Genomic DNA, 26,180 nt, shown 5'->3' with positions numbered 1-26,180 from the left:
GTCCAATTTTGCATATGGTAGGACTCTTTCCTATCCGAAAATCAAGCTGCTCGCGGCCGTCTGATGCGTCAAATCTTCTTCTCGTTTTCTTCCTCTTGCGTTTTTTCTTTCTGGCAGGATGAATTACTGATGAGGTGGAACTTTCTGTCTCGAAACTATCAGATGAAGTGTGTAAGATATGCATGCTAAGTCTTTTTGTGTCTTGCATCTGATTTTTATCGTTTTTAAGCTTATCTGGATCACCTTCAATTATCCACCTAATGACCTCCTCATAGTAAGATGGAACTTGTTGCGGCAAATGAGAAGGCTCCTGGTTTCTCTTATCATCTGACCATTGTTGAATCTTTTGAACTTGTATTCTAATGGCATCCATCTGACTAGAGCATTCATCCCTTATAGCACTGATTTGCATGGCATGGTGTTCTTGCATGTTTTTTATTACTTTATCATTCTTTTCCTCTATGTCCATCAAGCAATGTTGCATGAAATTTATTTCTTCTTTATGATTCGCTTGCATGTCAGCCAACTGATTGTTATGATTGAATGTCATAGAGTCAATTTCCCTATCATGATCAGCTTTCATGGTCACCATATTCTCCTCTAAGACTGACATCTTGCTTTGCATGCTTCTAATTTTTGTTTCATATTTAATTTTCATGGCCTCAATTTCCTTAGCATGCTGATTTTGCGTGTCCTTAATCTCCTTATTACGTTTTTCCAGATGGGTGCGTAAAGTTTTAACATCATTGATAAGATTAGTTTGATTGCTTTCCATATTTTTCACCATCATCTTTAAATCTTGTATTATTTGCTTTTGCTCCTCCTTTTCATTGTCATTTATCCCTGATTTTTCACTATCCTGAACTTGATCTGCAATAGTTCCGGCTGATGACATATTCTGATCTTGAACTCTTTCTTCAACAGCTTGACCTTTAATATGATTACTTTCTTCTTTTTGCACAATTTTAGAGGTAGAAGGCAAGCTGTTTGGACTATCATATCTATCTTTAAAAGCATCGAGAATGTCTTGTAAAGAAGTGAAAAAATCATTAGGAAAATTATTAAACCAATTCAAGGCATCACCCTCTAAAGAATGAACAAATAGACGCATCTTGAAATCTTCATGATTATATTGAGGAAATCTACAATATAAGATCTTTACACAAGTAAACATGTTTAAATGATGTTTAACAGCGACCGGATCATCACCCAAGAACTTAAATAATTTAGAAATGGCCTCTTTCGGAAGATCATGGAGATTATTAGTAAAATGACATGGTTTACATGAATAATCCATGATGAACAACAGGGGATCAAATGGATGATAGAAAGAGATTTCTGCTCAAGAAAATTAAGAGATGAGAGAAGTGGAGTCACCACTTGAACAACGAATCAGATTCTAGGATCCAAAAAGTAAACACAAGCAGATATGAGGAAAGCTTCTTGTCTGGGAAAAATGAGAAAAATGCAGTCGCCACCCAAACAAGAAACAAAACCGAAGAGATGCTGCTGATATGTGATGAAAAGATGCCAAAATATTTGAATCTGCCAGCTCAAATGAGAGATGAGAAAATGAGAAGCTGAATGTCGATGAAACCCCCAGAACAGAAAAACTCTGTCCCCGGCAACGGCGCCAAAAATGTTGTCGCGCAGATTGGCACGACAACGCTCGGACCGGGGGCTGTCACTCTGATCCCCGATCCCTCCGTTTAAGCCTGTCTCCCGCGGCTAAGGGGGGTAGACCCTACGAGATAGTGAAGACCAACTGCCAAACAGTTGGGTGGGAGACACGATACACGATATGATAAGCACTAGATGGATTTAGAGATTTAATAGACCAGTGCCTTGTGGAGTTAATGTTTAAATGATTACTTTTTAAAAGATATAAAAAAGATGGACCATGAACAGCAATCATCTATCATCAGCTAAGACACAATGCTCTGAGAATGACAAAAACGATATCCAGCAGCTAAAAATTTGAAAAGATGAATACTTTAAATCACCACGAGAATCATAAACCATCAACCAGATATCAATTTCGCATCTCGGCTTGAAAACTTAGCATCTCAGCATAAAACATATAACGCGAAAGCTCCTGAGACTTGCAAACATAATTTCCCACAAAATTTTTATTTAAATCTTTTTTTTTTTTTAATTATTTATTTTTTTATTTTTATTTAAAAATCAAAAAATAAAACAAAAAAATTAAAATCTAATTAAAACTAAACTAAACATTAATTAAAATACAAAACAAAATTTAAAATCTACATTTCTCTAAACTAGAATTATTGCTAAATTTAAATTCTAAAAAAAAAAACATAAATATTTTTTTGTTTTTTGTTTTCATATAATAAAAATCAAAACAATTAAAATCTAAAAGTCTAACTAAAATCTAAAGTAAATCCTACGAGAAGGCTAAATCTAAACATTAAAAAATAAAACAAACTATATAAATTTAAAAAAAATCTACGTTAAAAGGCAAACCACAATTTTATTTAATACATAAAAAAACTATACAAATTTTAAAACATCTAAACCTATCCAGATCTGAACTATGCTAAACCTACGCTATTAGCATAAAAGAAAATCAAAGCGCATTAAAATGAAGATGAGAAACAAAACTACAGATATACCCTAGCCGTCAAAAACAGACCCACGCGTTTTCAAATAAGCACACAGCATCGTAAAACTACTTGGGCATATGAATATAGCAGTCAAACCACGGGTTTATCGAATCAACCTGAGATAAATCGAATGGCGTGTAACCTTAGCCGGCAGATGAACGTCGTGTCGAAATCAAATGCGGCGGAATGGAAGTTGCTATCGTGATCTGCGTGAAATACAGTTATGACTAAACTGAGCGTCGATCCTCTGCGTAATGAAGGGAATACGTTCATGCTGCTCGATGGCTGTGGTTTCTAGTTCCTGCCGGCGATAAAACAGCGTGGAGAACCCCTTTCAGCTGATACTCATACGCAAAGAATTCACCATTGTTTCAACAGCCCAAAGAATCTGCGTGGGTATAGATTGAGGACCCCGCCTTTATTAAAGTCGAAAATGCTGGGCGAATCACGCTTTGGAAATAACTGATCTTCGAATCGATTGAGGCAGACAACACGTTAAGATTTGGACGCAGCTACAGGTTGTTATGTTTAGTCCAGCCAATGCACCGCTGCCTGAAACGATTGCCCAGACTTGCGCAGAGATGATAAATGAATGACTCGTTCATTGGTAGCGCATTTTCTTGCTTATGCGTTTGCAGGTGCTTGGGGCTGAGAAGATTGACGATGGTCTTGCAAAGACAAAACCCTATACCTGCAAAAGAAAAACAAAACCCTAATGAAGTATGCCAGAAAAGAAACTAAAAACCCTAAACCCTAAATGAAGATTGCATAAAGCAAAATATGAAACCCTGGATCAGCTAATTAATTTACAGATTTTTTGGCCCCTGAAATGCTAGATTTGACAATAATCGCAGTAATGTTTTCAGTATATCAGAAATTTTGAACTTCACTATGAACCAGTGTTGATAATATCGGTATCGGGAAAATATCGGCGAGGGTCCGGAAAATATCTTATCGGAAATATCGGCGGAAATATCGGCAAAATATCGGCAAATATCGGCAAGCATAAAAAATGCATAATATATTCATTTTTTTCAGATTTCTAAACATATAAAGTAATAATAACATGAACTAAACACATTGGCACATAAATATGAAGAAGGCATTGATATATATGATGTCAAATAGAAATGATACATCAAACTTCAAAGGCGATACCAAATCCTGCTGATCCTTGATAGTGATAAATTGATAATTGTCCAAGCAAGGATAAACATCATGCACCCTGCAGCAGAGTAATAAATGCTGTATATCCTAACCTATACAGCATCTATTACTTTGATGTTGGTTACTTGTTGACCCTCAAAAGCAAAGGGATTAACTAAGGAGATAACACCTGGAAACATGATATGATAGTAAGGCAGCAGGCTATTGACATTGGACAAAGGACATAGACATCTGAATTTGATATTAGTACTAGTTTTAACTTTTGATTGACAAAGGAGATAAACACCTAGAAGCATCATATATTAGTACTTAGATTGAGGTTATAACTTATAAGGAAGGTGATTGACAAAGGAGAGAGACACTTGGAGGTGATATTAGACTTTAGTACTAGTTTGAGGTCACAAGCAAGGGGATTGACAAAAGTCAAACACCTGGAAGCTATCCCGATTCCCTGGTATCAGATTGAGGGAAGATAAGGCAATTCTTAAGCACAAGCAATAAGCTCTATGCATATTTTCTGCTCAGAACCTTCATTTGACAGGCTGGGCATATGGATAATGGGACCATACACATTTGCAAGGTTCTGGGAAGGTATTCTATATGTGGCTTATTGCTTGCCCCAAAAAACACCATGCAGCCGTGTAATGGAGCAATCTGTGGTGGCTGAGTGGATCAGTTCTGTGGCTGAGTCAAATGCTGGTTTAATGGTTTTTTCAGTGACAGGCCTTCTGCATTATTCGTGAAGCTATTCTGAGTCGATCAAACTCTTTATGACCAATTTTGTACCGTGCTAGATCCAAGACTATTGCTTAGAAAGATAAATTGTTAGATCATATTTGAAGCTTGTTCGAGTTGGCATCAAAGGTCTGTTTCTGGATCTTCCTGTAGTTGATCAAGGCCCCTTTATGTAACACTATTTCAAGATGTTTCCACAAGGATAGAGGTTGCGGTGTAGTTGGTTGAAAGCACTTGTCACATTTTCAGACATTAAGATCAGAGATACCTCAGGACATCTTCAGTGGCACATCCTACATCAGCAGACCTGACTTGACATACTTTGGCTTATTAATCATCTGAAGCTTACATCAGCTGTTAGGTTTTTATTCATATTCTGCTTACCATTGTTAAGAACACATTGCAGTATGTAACAGCGATGTGACAGAGTTGAAAACATTATGATGCCCAGAACATTGAAGCGTGTGTGTGTCCTAAATGCTGATTATTAGTTCTTCCTGCAAATCTGTCCTTTTAGCTGAAAAATGTTATTGGTCCTTTACCATAGCTAATACCGATGGCAAGGATGTGCTAATGAATGTTTTTATGATCAGTGATACGAATGTGTTGTTATTGATAAAGATTCAGAGTTCAGATCTGGAGCCACCTATGTGAAATGGCATGATTGAGTACTCTTGTTTATATGATGACTGAGACAAGCATGCCAGGGAAGTTGTAACCTTGCTGGGCAAGCATTTGACAGAGAGTTTATATGATGACTGAGACAAGCATGCCAGGGAAGTTGTAACCTTGCTGGGCAAGCATTTGACAGAGAGATCTCCAGCTCTCACGAAAACGAAATGACGTGAACGGTGAAACAAAAAACCAAAAACCAAATTTATACAGCCCGTCGGCGATATTTACTATCGTCGCGCGATATTTTAGAAAATATCGCCGAAATCTCGCAAATCTCGCGCGAAATTCAAAACAGGCAAATATCGCGATTTTTTCGGGGCGATATTTCGGCTCGCCGAAAATATCGCGATATTTGTGAATATCGCCGATATTTCGGCGATATTATCAACACTGCTATGAACAGAAAGAAAATCTCTCAATGTAAAACAGAAAAGAAAACTTTGAATGATTAACCCAGGGAACAATCAGCTGGGCTCTGCACAGAAAATGCTTGCGGGAGTTGGCTGGTTCAGCCGAGAACTTCCCCGAACGCCCACAAAATTTCCTTCAAAAATGTTTTCCTGCACATCTCAAGCAACCATCAGCAAAGAGAGAGAGAAAACTGCTAGATCTCAGGAAATAATGGAGATACCTGCCATTATTTCAGAAACCCTAGCAGCCCTCAAACCCTAGCAGGTGAACAAGATACCTGTGCTCACACTACTCTAAAAACAAGCTATGATTAATGGCTGAAAACTGAAATATGCAGAAAATTAAAGATCTCACAGCAATTCCAGAGAGCAACACCAACACGATTTGGACCCCAAAGTCTTTTTATTAACCAGAAAATCAGATTTACAAGAGAGCTTTTCAGTACAGACTCACAGATCAGATGATTTGAAATGACCCCCTAAGACCCTATATAAAGGAAATGATCCTAACGGCTAGTTCGAGTGATCCATGTAGAAATGATCTCGACCGTTGATGAGGATCAAGACATCTCTTGATCTCATCCGTCGATTTATTAACTTAAAATATTATTATTTTATTAGTTAGGGTTTTTGCTTCATTTTTTAATTTTTTATTATTTTTTATCATTTTATTATTTTTATTCATTTTTTAATTTTTTAATTCATTTTAAAATGGATCACTGAATTAAGCCTTTCGGAAACATCACCTAGGACCTAGGACTTAGGACTCATGAGGGGATTTAAAACATTTCTCGACCCTCAGGACACATTACATCATGACTTTTACAAAATTACATCTTAAGGGACAAACCCATTTAATACAGACCCTCACAAAACACCCAGTTCTGCGACACAACTATAATCTAGCAGATTTAACACACTAGGATTTTCCTAAAGTTCTAATGACAAAATCCATCCCGGCTTTGGGGTCAGGTTTGAAGGAAAACTCTGCCGATCCATGGATCGGTGAGACGAAAAACCTTCCGGGACATAGATTATCATAGAAAATTAGGTCCACCTAGGCAGTTTACATACATGACTCATGTCTGCTAAGATTATTTACAATCAATACATGCAGACTGGGTTTACAATCAAAAAGATCAAGTTGCTGATGATGGCAGGATGGCATGGACATGCTGATCAGGTGCTGCCCCTTTTTGCCAAGAAAAAGGGGGATGTACTGCATGGGTAGTTGACCAGTAGAGGTCAACACTGCCTTCTCTTCTGCTGTTTGGATCCCAAAATTCCAAGTAGGTAGTTCATGACTAGCCACACTAAAACTATAGGTTCGTTTTAGCTTTTGTTTGGGGTCATCTGTAAACATAGAAGATTTGGTGGGTTTGTCTAACACCGAATAATCTGGTGTGGGTACCTTGGCTCCTAATTTTTTGATGATTGGAGTTTGGATAGACAAAATGGAGAAAATTGTTGTCAGTCGTTGTTCTAACTTTGCATGGGCAACTGTTAGGACTGAGATATCAACAACTTTGTGGTCTAGCAATTTGAGTCTTGCTAGTAGTTTCTCGCACACTTCTTTTTCTTCAGAGACTGTTTGTTTGACCTTGAGGACGTCTCTATGCAAATCATCTATGTTCTTTGACTCTAGGTCAAGTTGTAGATTTGCATAATTAAGTTGTGTTGTGGTAGTACCTGATGTAGTAGATGTCGGTACTATGGCATAAGGGATGAATTCCCTTTTCTTCTGACCATCAACATCAAACTGTCGGAAGGAAACGTAAGGTAAATTCCTGCCAGGAACATACAATTCTTCTCCTGTAGAGACCTTGACAGTTTTGGAGGTTTGTTCTTTGGGAAGCAGAGAAAACATTAGGATGTGAGGTCGGTCGGGTTGAGCAACCTGGCTCAACTTTTGTATCAGCTGATTGTAGGCTGGACACTGCTGATGCTGACCCTTGTGTTCTGTAACAAGCTCGGTGCCTCGGGGCGTAGAGCTTGAGGGATAGTCCTGGACCATCTCTGCAACCTTTTCTCTGAAGGTTGTCTGAACTTGTGGTGGTAACCGAAAAGACTGAGGCTGGATTGAAAGCAATGGGCTTGGCTTTCACAATTCTCTGGTTATCTTCTAGAAGGGTGGATTGCCGATACTGGTCGTATTTGGTTTCCCAAAGTTCAGGGTATTGGATTCCAGTCCACTCAAATGTTATGGGAGTTGTGAATTTACTGGAACCAAATTCCACCTTGCTTACCAGGTGCAAAGTTTGACGGACTTGGGGCTGGAGTGGAGGCATGCTGTCATTGCCGAAATGGACGATGGTCAAAATTTTAAGCTGAATAATTTTGGAATGTCGTTTCATGTCAAAGCCTTGTGGATGAATATAGGCTTGGAGGAGGTCATATATGTATGGATCATCTAAGGAGACATGGTAGTTGGCGTAAACTGTGTTGAAAAGGCTGGTCCATCGTGAAGGGGATTGACAAAGGCACCTATGATTGCATCAGATAGCTAGTTATGCCGAGTGTCTATGACAACACATAAGCTGTTAACATTCATGTATGGTCTTACAAGGGCATTGAGGCCAAAACGGATGGCGCCGAGATGACAGTATTTGTAGCCATGGGATTTTGCCCAGTCGATCTGCGACTTTTCGAGCAAGGGGATTGGGGTAGGTTCATCCTGAGATGTAAAACTAACATCAACAGAATGAAGCGCCCAGTCGATCTGCGACTTTTCGAGCAAGGGGATTGGGGTAGGTTCATCCTGAGATGTAAAACTAACATCAACAGAATGAAGCTGAATTTGAGAAGATGCAAAATATTTATAAAACAACATGTTATATATTTGAGCAGTTAGGATTGACGGAATTTGCCAATTTGGATATGGGTCTATTTTCGAAATAGATATGGTAGATGTAGAACTTAAGGCTTCTTTGTAAGAAGAATGCCATCCTGCAAGTGAGACCAAAGAAGAAGCTGGAGCTTCAATCTCAACCTGATTTATAGTTGATAAACTGGTATCCATCTTGCTGCACACCTAAATGCCTTTCTTTTTCACTTACAAAGGGTGGGGGGGGTGTCTGTGCTCTTCTAGCTATGACCTAAACTCGGTGACTCTCAGGGCACGTTACGGGTCTGCTACAACAAGAATAAGATATTACTCTATCGACAACAAATAGATTGAGAAACAAACTATAACTTGGCTCGGACTTTAAGGGATGAGATAATGCAAGCTATCCACTTGCACCTGAATCTATAGTTAAATCAGCACTCACCGGTCATGTAATAACTGGACACCGGATATGAATCCTATAAATGAGAGGTTGTGTCCCTCATATTATTCAATCTGAGTTCTAGTTTTTGAGCAATTAGTCGGAATTCACCTCTCCCCTTCTTCTAAAGAGTGATGCTAGATTGCGCCCAGTTGTCATAACTGAAGCGAATAAAGTATCATAGATGCCACCAATCTGTCCTGTGCCTAGTCTTACCACTGTCTCAATAGTTGCAACAAGATCATGCATGCCTTCTCTACTATCTTAAACCCTAATTGCTCAGATCTTCAATATACAAGTGAGTGACCAAATCACCATCAGTGATGTGATGTCACTGTCACAACTTGCAAATATTGTCATCAACCACTTCAACAAGATCCGTCTCTAAGCCACAAATGCCAAGGTTCTTCTGGATTTCAAATTTGCTCAACAATGACTTCAAAAATAAAATTAACCATAATAAACCATATGCCAATTAAATGTTCTACAATTTGTACATTTCAGACACTGTTTTACAATTTGTGCAGATGTTGCTGCCTGTGCTACAAAATGACTATTTTTTGGCTGACTACTTATTCAACAAAATAAAACTTCATAAAAATTGAAGTTCAATTTTTATGAAGCTTCAAAAGTTAGACTTCATAAAATTAAACAAACTTAAATTTGGATCCCTCAATACCAACATGCAGTGATGCGGGGGAGCGGCCCCCCCCCTTCGAACCCGCTCCCGAAGCGCGCTCCGGGCGGGAGCGGCTCGGGAGCGGGTCGGGAGCGCGCTCCCCAAATCGCTCCCGGACGGGAGCGATTTTCGGGAGCGCGCTCCCGTAAAAAAATTTGCGCTCCCTGGTCTGTGAGGGAGCGCTTCAGGGAGCGATCGCTCCCGCGCTCCCGGAGCGCTTTTTAATGCCCGGGAGCGATCGGGGAGCGATCGCTCCCTGATCGCTCCCGGGCATTAAAAAACGCTCCGGGAGCGAATTTTAAAATTCCGGGAGCGATTCGGCGGAAAAAAATTCCGCGGACCCGAAAAAAACAAAAAATTAAACTAATTTTTTTGGGTTTATAAGCCCAATGGGCCAAAACAAAATCATTTCAATGAGATTGAGCTTGAGTTTGAGAGCAAAGGAGCAAGGAGCAAGAGCTGAGGAGCAAGGAGCCAGAGCTGAGGAGCGAGGAGCAAGTGCCAAGGAGCGAGGAGCAAGCTTGCAGAGGTAAGTAACTTAATCATTTAGTTAGTTTAGCTGGTTAGGTAGTTAATTTGGTTAGTTTCATTTACCTGTTTGAGTTTAAAGATCATTAATTTAAATTAAATTAATAAATTAAATGAATTAATCCCAATAAACTAAATTAATTTGCAGATTCAAGACTCAAACCCTACAAACGTCAAACACGATGGACCTGAGCATTTTTATTGGCATTTTCCTCTTCCTGGTCCCCTTTCTGGTTATTATGGTGGTGGAGAGTAGGAAACGGAGGGGGCCTGAAACTGAAGAGGTGGATGAAGAAGCCGGAGGAAGTCAAATAGGTGAAAACCCCAGTGAGGAGGATGTGGAGGGTGAACATGAGGGTCAAAAAACTAAACAAGACCAAACTCCATTGTGGAAATATGTTCAGAGGCCTGAAACAGGGAGAGGGGGTGGAACCACTAAATTTCATTGCCCCCATTGCAACACTGATTTCACAGGCTCATACACCCGTTTGAGAAGACACCTTTGCGGGAAAAGGGCATGGGATGGAGAGAAACAAATAGGAATCAGAACTTGCGACGCGGTGTCAACAGCAGATAGAGCCAAATACATAAAGGAAGAGGAGGACGCCCAATACAAAGCAAAAAGATCAAGGGGTTTCTTTGAAAGCTCACAAAGAACTCCTTCAGCATCCTCCCAAGGCAGTGGATATGGACATGGAGGCTCAGGGTCATCATCTTTACGCCGTAGAACCATATCAGATTTCCTTGATGAGGGGTGTAGGAATGATGTGGATTCAAAAATTTACAGGTTCCTCTATGCAAATGGGATACCATTCAATGTTCTACGCTCACCTTATTGGCACGAAATGGTTTCTGCCATAAATGATGCCCCTAAAGGATACAAGAGCCCTGGGTATGACAAGGCAAGAACAGTTGGCCTTGATCATGAAAAAGCAAAAATATCACATTCTTTGAATAAAATGACAAGTTCTTGGACTGACAATGGGGTGTCCATTGTATCTGATGGATGGACAAATGTAAAAGGCAAGCCATTGATAAGTGTTCTTGCTGTGTCCCGAAGTGGTCCCATTTTTCTAGCTGCACATGATTACTCAGACAAGTTCAAGACCGTTATCAACATTGCAGAAGCATTGCTTGAAACAATTGAGCGTATTGGCCCATACAATGTCATCACTGATAATGCTCCTAATTGTAAGGCAGCGGGAGCAATTATTGAGGATAGATACCCGAACATATTTTGGTCTGGATGTTTGGTTCACACATTGAACCTTCTGTTGCATGATATTGTCAAAAACAAAAATGAACAATACCAATGGATTGGGGATTTGTACAAGAGAGGAAAAAAAATGATAAAATTTATTACAAATCATAGCAATACCCATGGCCTTTTCCGCAGTCACTCGAGATTGGAGTTGCTGAAGATTGCGAGGACTAGATTTGGTAGCTATTACCTCACCTTCAGGCGCCTTTTGAAGGTAAGAGAGGGTTTAGCTAGCATGGTATCAAGTCCAAATTGGCAGGTGTTAAAGGAAAGGGCTACAAATGTAGCTGACATTGCAGGTTTTGAAACGGTGGAGGAGGCCGCTCTTGATGGGCAGTTTTGGACAGCTGTGAGACAGGTATTGGATTTCACCAAGCCAATTTATAACATGATTCGGTTTGCAGATACAGACAAACCAGTGATTGGCGAGGTGTATGAGCAAATGGATACCATGTTGGGGGAAATAAAAGACATTGTTAATAACAGAGATCCCGACTTGTACAATCTGATTCACGATTGTGTGTGTGAACGGTGGAAAAGGCTTAACCTTCCACTACATTGCTTGGCGTATATCCTTACGCCAAAATACTACTCAGATTCTTGGTTGGGCAAACCTGCAGCAGGGGGTGGTGTTAGGACCAAACCCCATTTAGATCGAGAGGTAACTAAAGGATATCTGGATGCATTAGAAAAGTTGGTGCCTGACAGGGAGGAATGTGCAGCTGTGCGCCTTGAAATAGGCAGATACTTCACTGGCAGTGGTTTGTATGGTAACTTCCATGCAATGGACGACAAAGATAAATTTGATTCTCTCACATGGTGGGAAACATATGGCGGCGACGGACTTTTGCGAAAATTGGCATTGAAAGTTCTTGCACAGGTTGTAAATTCTTCTTCTGCAGAGAGGTGTTGGAGCACCTACAGTTATATACATAATGTGAAAAGAAACAGGCTCAACGAAAACCGAGCAGAAAGCTTGGTTTATGTGCACTACAATTTGAGGTTGTTGAGCCATTACTGTGATCGGGCTAATGAAGATCCCACATATAAAATTTGGGACAATCACCCTGAGGACGACAATTTAGAGGATGGCATTGTACATATGGAAGAACTAGAAGATGAGCTTGTACGGGATGAAGCTGAAGTAGCTGCAGCAGCCATGCCACCTCCACCTCCACCATCCAGTAGCAGTTCTCGGGGCCCGAGTCTTGTTCCATTGCTGTCGCCACCTCCATCGACACCCTCGCGTGGAGGCTCTAGTTCTGGTCGTCGGTCTGGGCGGGAGACTCCTCGAAGACCGCCAAGACCTACTTATACTCCTGGAGACTCTCGTGGCAAGGGCCACTTGTAGATTTACAGTTTACTTGTCTTTTTTAGTTTCTATTAGACTTGTCACTTTAGTTTTCATAACTGTTCAGTGTTGAGTTTTGAGTCCTTGACTCTTGACTCTTGACTCTTTCATATCATTATGACATTATGATATTTTTTGTAAACATTATATCACTGTGACAATGAAAATTTGAAGTTTGAAGTTGGGCCTTGGCAATTATAACTCATTGGTAATGATTGTGAATTATGAATATGATGCTTTGTGAAAGACTAAAGTTGTTTCATTTCATCTCATTATTCATGTTTCATTTTATAAATTTTTAACATTTCATATCATGTTAACAGTTAGAAGTTAGGACTTAGAAATATCTTCGATATTACTTCTTGTAATGGTTAAACTTGGCTTACAAGTACAACTTGTTACTTTGGTGATCAATGATGATAAATGTTATTGAATTGAATGTTATTTTAATTTATTATTTTACTAAGGTTGATGACGATTATAATTTCTAGATGATTGATGTGATATGGTTCAATGATCAATTTATGTTTTTTTATGTTTTTTATGTCTATTTCATCATTCTACATGTTTTTGTTGACATATATGTATCAAAAATTAAATAAATATAAAAAATATATATATTTTTAAAAAATCGCTCCGGGATTCGCTCCCAAACCGGGAGCTTCTGAAAATGGTCGCTCCCGCTCCCGCTTCCGCTCCCGCTCCCCGCTCCCGCTCCCGCTCCCAAGTAACACTGCCAACGTGCCAATATATTGACTAGCCACAAATAAAATATATTCGACCTATCGAGCCAAACTCAACTACGAATTTTGTGCCATTTCTTTGCCAGACGCTTCAGATTTGTATCCACAAAATTGGGGTTTAATTCCCTTTTTAATTCTATAGGTGTGCTTCAGTTTACAAATAGAAAGAATGAAGCGTTCAACTATTCCTACGAGCCATGGTCAGTAATCGTGGATACAAAACAATAATTTAAGCATGCGGCATGTCTTTGTGAGAGTATGTCCGTCTCAGTTATTTGCACAGACCATTAAGCAGGTTGCTCTACATCGCACAGGGATTACTGGTGTTTATATTCACTCACAAGTTGCTCACAGTCATAGTGTTTAGGTAGCCAAGAGTGCTTTCAAATTTGCAATGAATTTCTGATAACGATTATCCAAGGGATCAAATTACTTTGTTACAGAGATGCCACAAATGTGCTTCCTCTGCTTCAGATTTTGAGAGTTCTGGTCTTGGCCGTAGAGCATTCCAAAAGGATAAAGACCATTGACAAATGATGCCCTTCAAAATAAAATTCGTTCCAGAATGTATGCTACAGAGGGTAATGAAGACCACAGGGATCTAAGCTTGTATGCACTACGGAGATGGGCCAAAATATAGATCAAATGAATTTTATTCAGAGATGTAATCGCAGAGGATAAGTAGATTCATCTTAGGCTTTCAACGTGGCTCAACAAGTGTTGACCTCATTCGCTGGTCTTGTAAATAATGCTACACCTCCTTCATTGATCAACCAACAAGAAAACCACAAGTATAAGAACATTTAGTCCAGTGAAAACACTTTTTATGCTTCAGAATAGATGGCCGCAGAATCTTTGGAAGACTTAATCAGAACAATGAAAAATTGTTACGTTGTAATTAGCTTCACTTTGGTTACAGGAGCCAAAGAGATGATAGACTGATATTTTATGCACAAAGATGATGCCCTAGACAGGGCTGAGAGCTAAGGTAGAGCAAGACCAGGACTGCTTAAAAATGCGATTGGGTTTCGACTTTGATCTTTGCAATAAAACCAAGTGAGACCTTAAAATATCATACTAGAACCCTCATTCATCAAGCCTTTCGTTTGATGTGTCAATGTCTCCACAAGACCAAAATTAATTTCAGAGCTATACAATAAAAGATAGATATTGAATACATACATCTAGAGGTGAAGTGTGATGTCCTTGTATAGTTTTGGAGTGGCTCTAAAAGGGTAGCCAAAATCCACTTTTAGAGGGAGAAGGGCTTATTTGAATTTCAAATACAATTGGAGTCAAAATGCTCCTCCAATGTGGACCACAAATTTTATTTCAAATTTAGACTCAAAAACCCTTTTCTAGCTATTGAAACCCTCCACAAATGTATTGTCATAATATTAGTGGACTTCCACATCATCAATTGCTAGGTCCTTCAAACCAGTGTTTCACTTATCATGATATTATTGGAATTATTGTGATAATACCACCAAAACCAACCTCCGCGATAATATCGACAATCATTATCGCGATGATTTGGCCTTTTGAAATTATCGTGATAATTTAGGTAATTATCACAATAGTTTAGGTAATTATCGCGATATTTTTGAAATTATCGCCTTGTTTTTGTCAATTTCAACTTATCACCAATTTTTTTTCCTTTGACCCTATTATAGCTCAAACTAGTAGGGGTCCTAGAAGGGGATCCTATAGAGCAACTACTAGGTCAAGGGGCAACATAGGAATCACAGGAATGGATGGATCAATGATAAGATATGAGGTGATTCCTAAAGCCTATTCACAAGAGAGGCTCAAATAATTGGCTTGCTTGCTTTGAAAGCAAGGTGATTGGCTCTCTAGGAAGGGCTATGAGGATACTTAGACCTAGGGTTGGAGAATATTCTTTAACAAGAGGTATCCTAGACCTAAGAATCCTAAAGGAGAAATGGCTTCTATGTGATCCTTGTGGAATGTGAGTTATGAAGTTGTGGGACCACAAAGAACCCAAGCGGGCCCAAACTAGGTCAAGGGTGTGGAGTTGATCAACAATAGAGGGGCTTGACTGGGTTTGGGAGGAGAATAGGATCAAAGGAATAATTTTCTTTTGGAATTCAAATGCAATGATCCAAATGAGGACACTAACCCAAGGCAACCTAGGGAGAGGATTGATCCCTGAGCTAGGGCTTGCAATATCTTGGGATTCCACTGTTGGATCAAGCTCAAATTTGGAGGACCCCTTGAGAAAACCCCAACGCAGTAGTGGACAAAAAATCAAGGGCTTTGGATGGCTACAAAGAAATTCGCTTGGTGCCCTAGGTGACCTACTAGGATTAGGCCTACAAGGAGAAGAAAAGGTGAGAAAAATATTCTTTTAGGTGATCACCAATGGTTAGATCATTGCCTTGCCTTTGGGAGAGATGGAGTCAAGGTGATTTTATGATTTGGAGAAACTTAACCTGATCAAGGAGACCTTTAGGCAACTTTGCATGGCAAATTAGGGCATGAGAGCAGCTACCAAAGGATTTTATACTTTGATGTACAAGAATTGATGAATTATCAAGGTGTGTTCAATGAAATTAAACCTCTAGGAACACTCATTCATCATACATGGCACATGTAATATATACAACACTTAAAAATTCCAAAACTTCCACAATTTCACGTAAATTAGGGCAAAGTTCGATTGTAGAGAGTGAAAATCCCATACATTATTCATGTGACAAGGTAAAGTAAAGAATAAGCATGAAAAAGAGCACTTACATGTACAATGAGTATATCCAATCATCAAATCAAGACAAATTTGAAGCTCCAAGACCAAGAGAAGAGTATCCAAACATCAAAATTCATCCTTGAAACCAAACTCGTCCTCCAAAAGGGAATGCAAAATTCTCACAAGAGCTACTAACCCAATCCAAGTGATGATGAGAGGAATGAATGAGCCTCTCATCTATTTATATCCTTCCTAAAGAGTTTGATTTGCCTAATTAGGCCTAATTAAGCCCCAAATAATAAAATAATGTGCAATAATAACATCCCTTGGTGACAAGCCCACCAAGATAGCTCAAAATAGAAAGATAAGCCTCTCAAGAGGGAGAAATAGTAAACATGATGAGTCGTTGGGCCATTGAGAAGGCCCAATGGAGTCCAAAGTGTGCCAATTTGTGAGAATAGGCTCCAAACATAGTGAATGAGGGGTTGGCCCCTTGATATCCAAGCAAGTCACATGTGGTGTCCCCAAGTGGGTGTGGGGGCACAATGACATTCTCATGGATATCCAAGTGGGATCGATAATGCTTGTAAACCATCTATAAAGGCTAGGATGATGACATAAGCCCTACCTTTGTCTCCTGCAGTCAAATACTTTCTCATCTAGACCCCGGAACCTCTGCCAAGTGTGTGGTACAAGTGTGGAACCGATTGGGCATGGTGATCCAGTTGCATCATCCTAGTCTAAAAGGTGGAACACGAGCAATCACTGAATGGTGTTGGGGATCCATGAAGTGGTCTCTGCTATGGTGGAGGCTCATGGCTCTCTACGTTCACCCTACAAGTGCCAATGTGACCCTCTGGAGGGTGACTTGGACCTCGTATAAGGAGACCAAACCCCAAATGGAGACCCACCTTCAATCTTGCATAAGATCCAATGTGTCCCCTTGCCCTCTAGTACAACAAATCATTAGAGTAATTAAGTAAAATAACTTACAAATCATGGAATCGAATGGACATTTCATGGTGGCATGCCCTTCCATTGTGGGCTTTGGCATGCACAGGTGTCTCCAAGCTCAATAAAGGGTTTAACCAGGGACCCTATTAGGTGGTTTCAACCTTTAAAGGGGGTGACATGTCCATGGTACATCCATCAAGTGGTAGGTGGCATGTGATACAATGATGGAATGGAGTAAGGATGAGGGGAAAACTCCAAGCCACATGCCACGGTACAAGGGTAGCTATAATAGGGGAAGCCCACACTTGGGTATATGAGGGTAGCAGGGAGCAATGGTGGTACATGAGTTACCCTGACCTTTGTTTTTCCATCCTTCTTCATATGCCTTTTGCCTTTGATTCATTTTTCTTCATAATTGCTTGGGGCTCCAAGATATGAGGGCATAATGTGTAGGATACAACAATAGATACCCCCTTTAAGGTGGGGCGGTTCATTTCCCACTAGGGGTTGGGACAATCATGGGTTTCGACCCATAGGAACCAAGGTGATGGCCATAGATAAGGGATAGAGTTCATGTTTGGCTTTTGCCCATGCGCTAAATTTGTCAAATTTGTATGTCCCAACCATCTTTTGCATTTTGTGGTACATTTCCTGTTGAGAGTGGCCAAATTATGCTTTTTCTTTTCTTTTAGTTGTATCAACCTTCAGGGCATTGTTTCAGACCTAACCCAAAGAGTGGACAAAGGGAGGGGGAGACTAACTCCTTGTGGACCCAATGGACAAATGTGGACTTTGATGGGAAAAGTGATGAATGGGGTTAAAATGAGCAGAGGGGGGTGATGTATATGGTGTCAGGAAGCGGGACCACACAACCAAAATTGAAATTTCCCATGTAGTGCCAGCCTTAATGTTGGTAACCAGTAAAGGAGATCCCACGGGACTAAGATACAAGGCTAACCACCAAATTGGGCAAAGGGGACAAGAGTAAAAACCTAGCCCACTCTTTCTGCCGAGTCCCCCATCAATCCATGTCCAAAAGCGTCCATGATAAGTAAACAAAATCACTCAACTACACCAATGAAAGCCATACCTTTGGGGTTGGAAGGACCACCTTCAAACATACCATCATAACAAATGGGTGAGGGACCATATGGCTGGCTCAAGTGGCGGAGATAGTGGCACATCGAGCTACTTGGTGGCTACAAGGGGTTGTTGGCGGTAATCGACTAAGGACCATTTAGGAAAAAAATATCTCTTATGGATACCACTCATGGATGATGGGTAACATCTGGCCCCAACTTGGACATTAGCTCTCATAAGAGTGCAAGAACGTACTCGAATGGGAGGTCATGAGAACACCAACAATATCTTGGGACTGCAGACGTGTTACGTACACATATCAATGGCCAAGCACACAGGGCACCATGTTTTTGTGGTGTCTTATGATAACCCATGCTTAGTATTGGGCCATAAAATCAACAAGAAGATAAATTTATGCAATTTTAATCTAAATGCAACTATTTTAGCATGTTAATATCATATGATGATAGTAGCTATGCAAAAATCAGTATGCAATGCATCTTACCCTACCATGAAATTTACATTTTGCAACTGCTAAGTGTAATCATATAACCAGTGTAACCAACATATTTTTAGATCAATATGAAAACATTTTCCCTTATGAATCATCATGAAGCAGAAAATATCCCTTTTCCCATTGCAAGATTTGATTGATGAATGGTAAGGGTGGTGGGTGGGAACATTTGAGGACCATGCAGCAAGGGTCATTGACGAGGAGGGAAGATAAGAATCCAACTCGTGCAACCTTTCTTGCAATGAGCATATGGAGAACTCAAGAACCAAGCTCATAAATTACGATGAATAGTAAGCTCGGGGCATATCTTCCTCATGGCATGAAGAGATAGAAGGCTTATACACATCCACAATCACATCATCTTGATTATCAAGGAAGGAACAAGGTGGACTACAGTCATCATATCTTGGGAAGAACCACAGCTCCCTTTCATGGCATTGGGAAGGCTCAATTTCATGGCTCCCAAGAGATTCATCAAGAGGGGAATCAAACTCCTTATGATCATTGGGTCGAGGGTCATCGTCTTGAAACATATAGTGTTATGTTTGCAATTTTTATTTTCCATGGAACTTTCGCCAAACAAAGGGTCTCCATATTGTTTGTCAAAATTCCTTTCCTGGTGTCATTTTTTAGAATTTCTTCAATCACAGGCTTTTAAAAAAGTTAAAGCTTACTGTTGTGTGAAATGCAATTTCTAGAGCCTATTGAGATATGATTTTTCTATGCTGTTTCAAGGTGGATTGTATCGACAATTGATTTCAAGGGCCTTTTCATTGCCCCCCCCCAGCATGGTTACAATGTTTAACCCATATAATTATAGTGAAAACTATACCCTTTTAGAGGCTTCATGGAATTATTTGCAGTTATTTTGCTAACTATACAAATATGGGCTTTGCTTGATTTATGTTTTGATTAAATGTGCATACCATATATTTATAAGGAAGATATATGTGTCTAATTATTCAACTCTCATCTCTTGAAATTTAATGAACATCTTATAGAAAATGAAAATTGTATACTAGGTTAATTAACCAAGTTATGCCATTTCTTCTTTCATTTCCCTTTTCCATATTCTCTTAGGTTAACTGTTTTCATCTGAACTACAATTGTGGATCAGGCAGGGATGTAATTTGCTAGCTTATAGAGACAATGGTCAATTCATTTTCATGGACATGCTTCACCCTGATTACACAGGTGAGTGAGTTAAGAAGCAAATGCCTTTAATTGCAGGTCGTTTTTCTACTTGTCAACTTAACACACTTTTTTTGTTACTGTAAACCTTTTGATCTTTCTTGCAGATTAGTCATATTAGTTGAAATAGAAGTCCAAGTAAAATGCTTATTTAGATATGGATAATTGTTTTGTCTGCAACACTTCAGGTGGCAAAGTAACAAAAACAGAGAATGCACTTTTTGAGCTTTACAAAAGCATCCACCAAAAACTGCAGGAGTGCATTTCTTCTGAGGGAAAGAGAGGAGGCGTTTGTATCATGATTGATGATTTATCCCTTTTGGAGATTGTGGCCCATGGATCAGAAGAGCACGTCTTAGATTTTTTGCATTATTGCCGTATTTTAACATCTGAGCAGGTTTGTTGGCCTTGCTTTGACAGTTTTGTTGTAATTGTACTATTTGAGATGTCTCATGTTTCACATCAAATTCTTTTGCATTGGCACCAGGGCTGTTCTCTTGTTCTACTTTCACATCAAGATATTTATGCTAGTATGGACAATTCAAGTTTCATCCGGCATCTAGAGTACTTTGCAGATATTGTGATAGATGTAGAACCTTTGAACTCTGGGCTTGCAGCAGATATACATGGCCAGGTATTGGGGAAACATATTATGTAGTTCATATGTTCCATCGGTACCTTATTGTAGCACAAGAAAATAATTTAGCTCTTTATAGCTTTTTGATTTTGTCATTTCCATGAAACATGTTTTTATACTGCAAAATAATAAATGTTGGCCTAAACATCACATGCTTTGTGAATATAATTGAGTCTGACATAGTCGTTATATTAAACAATTTTCTAGGATATTTGATTATGCTTTCATAATGTAGAGCAAGAGAACATATGAACATATGAAGCTGGTTGGCTTTTAATGTGATAGGAGCCATTGCAAATCAAACACATTCCAAGCTTATCCAATCTAAAACTAACTGAGATTTCAAAAGTCTTTGAACTATATTGGATTGACAAAAATCTTCTTCTCTAGTCATCATAGAAGACTCCTTAATTAAATCAATTTGACCTTATCTAGAGTTTTAATAGAAATGTGCAGTGTATTTGGAAGCTACCCATTTCTTTGTTTGAAAGTATCCCAGTGAAAGACAAAACAGAGGAAAATATGTCTGTCAAAGCTTGCTTGCTTGGAAACACAAAGAATTCACCTAATTTCAACACATGTTCTCCATTCTAGAGTGGATTGAGAATGAAATGAAAGACATTGATAATACATAAAAGAAACACTAATATACATTGAAAACCAAATTCTATTAATCAAAGTTTTTGGTGAAAAACATTATATAGATACAATATCTAGAATGGTGGTAGCTTTATTTGAGGAGAGATGTGTTTGCTATGCTTATTCACACAAATCCCTGAACCAAAAGGAGGAAAACTCTTTTCCTCACAATATGAAATAAAAATCCTAGAGCCCCGAAACCCTAAACCTAGGTGCTAGGCCCTATGAATTTGTGTTGGACAACAATTGCTTGGACCCATAAGTTTCACATACAAGCTCCCTTTTGCATAGACGATAGCTGGTTTGAGGGATATGACTGGGAAGTACGATATTTTGGCATTGACAACATCCTACAAATATTGTTACTTGTAGTTATGCGAAAAAAATGTTTTTTTGGGCATGATAAATGTGTCATAAATTCATGACCTGAAGTTTGCCAAAATCAAGATCATTTCTTAAATGGCCCAAAAGCACCAGGTGAAGAATTCATTCCCCCCTCTTAGAAGCAATGGTCTCCATTCCATCTTCTTGGATTCGGTGGAAGAATCTTTGTTGGATTTGGTTCCTTGTGAAGAAGTTCCCATGCTTTGATTACCAAATAGAGTTGTATCTTCTGTTGTCAAGTGCTCTTCATTTTGGTGTTCATGATCTGGTCCAGCATGGATTGTTCAATGCAAGTGAGGTCTAATTGTATTATGGCCAACTGCTCTACCACCTTTGATGCGTCTAACAAAGGTGGAGTGTATGGTTGAAGCAACTCTACATTAAAAGCAAGGTGTAAACCAAGGTAAGGTAGTGGGTTAAGTTCAAAATCATTCTCATCCATTTCCTTGGTGATGGCATTGTTGATTTTTCAAGATTTTTCTAGAGTGATAATTCTTCCAATGATTCTTAAACCAATTCATCTTATGCCACATTCATCATTAAATAATTATACAATAAGATCACCAACAGTAAAACAATAATGACAGTAGCAACAACCAAACAAGAAGCACAAAATTTATCCTAGAAAAACCTCAAACCAGGGGAAAAACCCAACAACCTTTTCTTAGAGAAATTTGTCCAATTCAACAAGGAATACAATTTGAATTTTCTAGTCAAATCTAATCTAAATGGCCAGTAACCAAACTCAGGTAAAACCTGGTCGAACAACCTTAAATAGCCTCAGAAATTCAGTCTGTTCATGTTGTACCTCTGAAATTTTGGCCTTCCTCAGAGAATTAGGTCTCCCTCAGACATTGTCCTTCTATTCTTCCCACAGATTCGTCCTTTTAGTAGCTTCAAATTTGTCCTTCAAGATCCTTAGATTCATCCTTCTAGTAGCCTCAGATTTGTTCTTTTTGTTTCTGTGATCCTCATATTTACATTTTGGTAATTGTTTGATGAAAGAAGATGAATTAAATTAATAAGAAATTAACAGAACTCACAAGCAATTACTAAAGAGAAGAGAAATATAATGAAATCTACAGCCTTTTGATTTCTCAACAGATTTTGCCCTGCAATTTCGTCCTGCAACTTTGTTTTGCAATTTCATCCTTGTAGCTGCTGCAGATACCCTAATCCAGCTTCTCCAAGAGTCTTTCCTCAAGCAAGACAAATCCTCCCAAGTTTAACGAGATCAAGATAGAGTATCCTCTCTTCCAGCACCTTGATACTGTAACTCGCTCTCCTGCAATTCAGACCTAAAGTTTCAGTCTTCTTTGTATCTGCAAAACCCTAGAACTTTGCATGTGTGAGAGAGATAGAGCCCAAAAACAAGTTTTTCCTTGACTTCTTGGATTCCTCTTGCCTTCTAGACATTCACTCCTCCTTCCTTGTTTCTTCTTTCCTTAGATCAAATTTTTCCTTGGAAGATTGAACTTGTTGATGAGTGAGTGCCAAATGAGGTCAAAACTGCTCCTTTATATAGCCTTTTCAAGGGGTCGAATTCCCTCCTTTAGGAAGAATTGAAGCTTCCAGGTTGACTTTTACTTTGGAGGTTTCTAGGACTTTCTAGACTCATGATGTTGACTCTCTTGACTCATGGCAATTTATCCTATGACCTAACAAACCCTAGAAGCATGAAGAATGTGCTTTTACCTAGAAGACCATCAATAAAGAGCATGAAACCCATGCTTTAAAATAATAACATTTTCTTTTCTTCTTTTGTTTGTTACATAAGATTCATATTGAAATGAGTACAACAACAATTATGAAGACCGAAACTAGTTACATTTCCAACACTGAGATACTTGCATGGCACAATAGACTTTGGATTGAGATATGTTAGAGCTGGAGGAGTGGAGCTGCAGGGTACACAAATTCTGATTGGGTAGGGAGTATGGTGGACAGTAAGTCCACATTTGGATGTTGTTTTAGCTTGGGATCAACCATAATCTCATTGTTCAACACGAAGCAGTAATCAATGACACTCAGTTAAGTAGAGGCAGAGTACATGGCAGCAAGAAGCTTGGCTTCACAAGATGCTTGCAAGATTATTTGTTCTGCAGATGGGGCCAATAGTGATAATCATTGTTGCATTAAGCTCTCAAAGAATCCCGTTTTTATGATCGGTCCAAGCACATCGAGATCAAATATCACTTCATCAAAGACAGGGTCCAGAGAGGTGTTGTGAGATTGCAATACATTTCTACATAAGAGTAGGTGGTAGATGTTCTCAGTAAACCTTTAATGAAAGGGAAATTTGTGAAGTACAAAGATAAGCTGGTGGTGGTGGAAAATACCTTCCTTGCTAATAGGGAGTGTTGAAGTTTGTTGTAGCTTCAGAAGGTTTTCTACATAGGCTTTGTGTCTTAGCATGTGGAAGACATTATTTACCTCTTCTAGGTGCTTGCTTGGTGGAGTAAGTGATTTATGTCTTCTTTCCTAATTTAGGAAAAGTGCAATAATTAAAGTGAATTAATTATTCTGGACTATTGAGTCATTTTCTAAGGATAAATAATTTAATTATTAAGTGACTTAGAAATAATCTCATTCGTTGATTTCCAAGATGGTTCTAGAAGGGAGATTGGGGTTAGGGATTTGGACAATAAAGATTATAAAGGGAGCCTAGCAAGGAGGTGAAGGCATAAGTGTGTGATTGAGTCATCATTTTGAGGGAGGGATTTTCTCTGAAGTGTGAGTGGCTTTGTGGGTCGGGAGAGCAGAGAAGGAGAAGTGTAAGTGGTTTGGGGCAAATCCAGCAGGGACAAGTAAGAGGAAATTGCAGGGTTGAGTTGTCAGAAGGAGATCAATTTTATTTGGAGGCCGAGTTGCTAGATGGCCGATTTTTCCCTAGTACGCATCAGTGACACGTAAGGAGGGGGCACAGGTTGAGTTGTTGGCTGAGTATTTGGGTCGAGTTCTCTAGGTCGATTTCATCCAGAGGCTAATTTCCTAGAGGCCAAGTTCCTTGGGCCGAATTCACTCTATGGGAGCCGAGTTACAGGTTCCAAGATTTTGTATTTTTCCTTGTATCTTTGTGGGTCGAAAACCTAGATTTTCCAGATAATTAAATGATGGAGAATTGTTGTGGGTGATTTATTTTTGCAATGTGTGATTGATCTCTTTGGTTTATTTTTTTTGCATATATTTAATTATAGAATTTAAAGATACCATTGGTTTTAATTTTCGATGATTCAATATTTATTTGGGTAAATAAATAAATTGTTGGGGATAAATTAAATTGTTGTGAGAAAATAAATCTGGTTGGTATTAGAAATTTAACATATGTAATTGAAGGAAGGTGAAGGAAGCTCTGGTCCTGGAAGGTTTGTCGATGATGCAAAGGGAGGCAATAAGCATCTCAATGGATTTGATTCTAGACGATAGTCGAAGGGATTTTATTTAAGAGGAGCTAGATTTGTCTTAAGGATGCATGCGACAAGGATAGGACTTTGGATGAGAATTTGACTTCAATTGAATCTTGTGTCAATTTACGAACATATGTATCAATTCTCTAAAGGTCGATTTCTCAAGGGAACTTTCCCATGAAATGCGAATGTGTCCTTTTTCCCCTTCTCCCTTTTGGAAAATGTAACTAGGTTTAGTCTTCATTAAATGTATTTTAGTCATCTTGTAATGTACTTGTCAAAAGAATAAAGAAAGGATTTATTATTATTATTATTGTGACTTATTAAAGCATGTGTTTCATGCTTGGGTCACCATGTTTTAGGTCAAAGTCCCCATTGAGGACTTCTAGGATTTATTTTGAGTCAATAGAGTCATTGTACTTTTAAAGAGAACCTTCTTGGGCTTTTGAATCATGTAAAAATGTTTAGTATTGAGTCAAATATAATTTATGTATCCTCCACATCAAGTTGACCTAGAAGAGATCAAGTTGACCTAGAAGAGATCAAGTTGGCCTAAGGACATCAATTCGACCTCCCTTGAAGCCTATAAATAGAAGCAAGTCGAATTCATTTGGAGCATCTAATCTCAAGCAAGTTCGATATCTTTAAGGAAGTCGGAGAAGTGCAAAGTATGTCTAAGGAGGCCAAAGGAAGTGCGAGTTGGGTGGAGTCTAAGGAGAAGAAGAAAAACAAAATTTTGGTGCCTCTCTCTCTTTGTTTCGTGCCCTAGTTTGGGAGATCGAAGTCTTCCAAGTTTTGCTGATGTCGGAAGTTGCCTGATGCCGAAAGCTGCTACATAGTCGAAGTTGCTGGAAGAGAGGTCGAAGATCTGGGAGGCTAACTTGGTGTGGAGGGAAGGTTTGGTCTTTGTCTAGGGTGAAGAGTCTCAAAGAATACTATTGAAAGGAAGAGAATTTTGACTGGGTTTTCCCCTCGAGGGGGGTTTTGCCTTGGCATAGTGCCTATATCTGGTGTCCATTGTTTTATGTGCTTTTTCTTTGGTAATTGCTTGATGAACTAAAAGAAAGAAGATATAAAGAAAACCTAATAAGAAGTCAAGAACATCACAAGTAATTATCAAGTATAAGAAAATCTTTCTACCTTTTTGATTTTCTAACATGGTATCAGAGCTTTGGTGAAGAAAGAAGAAAAAGGCAATCTCAAGCACTTGATCAAGGAACCATTCAAA

General features: G+C 39.0%; 1 protein-coding gene across 1 annotated transcript in view; it reads left to right on the top strand.

Moving 5' to 3' along the window:
• ELP6 (elongator protein 6) overlaps positions 1-26,180 on the top strand; it is a 218,580-nt gene that overhangs the window by 128,834 nt on the left and 63,566 nt on the right. Inside the window, exons 3-5 of the mRNA XM_089415761.1 lie at positions 19,816-19,888; positions 20,074-20,282; positions 20,373-20,519. Coding sequence (XP_089271887.1) covers positions 19,816-19,888; positions 20,074-20,282; positions 20,373-20,519 — 429 coding nt within the window. The remainder of the gene's footprint in view (positions 1-19,815; positions 19,889-20,073; positions 20,283-20,372; positions 20,520-26,180) is intronic.

This window comes from Pinus tabuliformis, chromosome 3_2, assembly GCF_031772625.1.
Source record: "Pinus tabuliformis cultivar Carrire ecotype Pingquan chromosome 3_2, CPIR1, whole genome shotgun sequence".
Classification (NCBI taxonomy): Eukaryota; Viridiplantae; Streptophyta; class Pinopsida; order Pinales; family Pinaceae; genus Pinus; species Pinus tabuliformis.
Note: the sequence above shows the minus strand (reverse complement) of the source record. Positions and strands in the feature narration are given on the sequence as shown.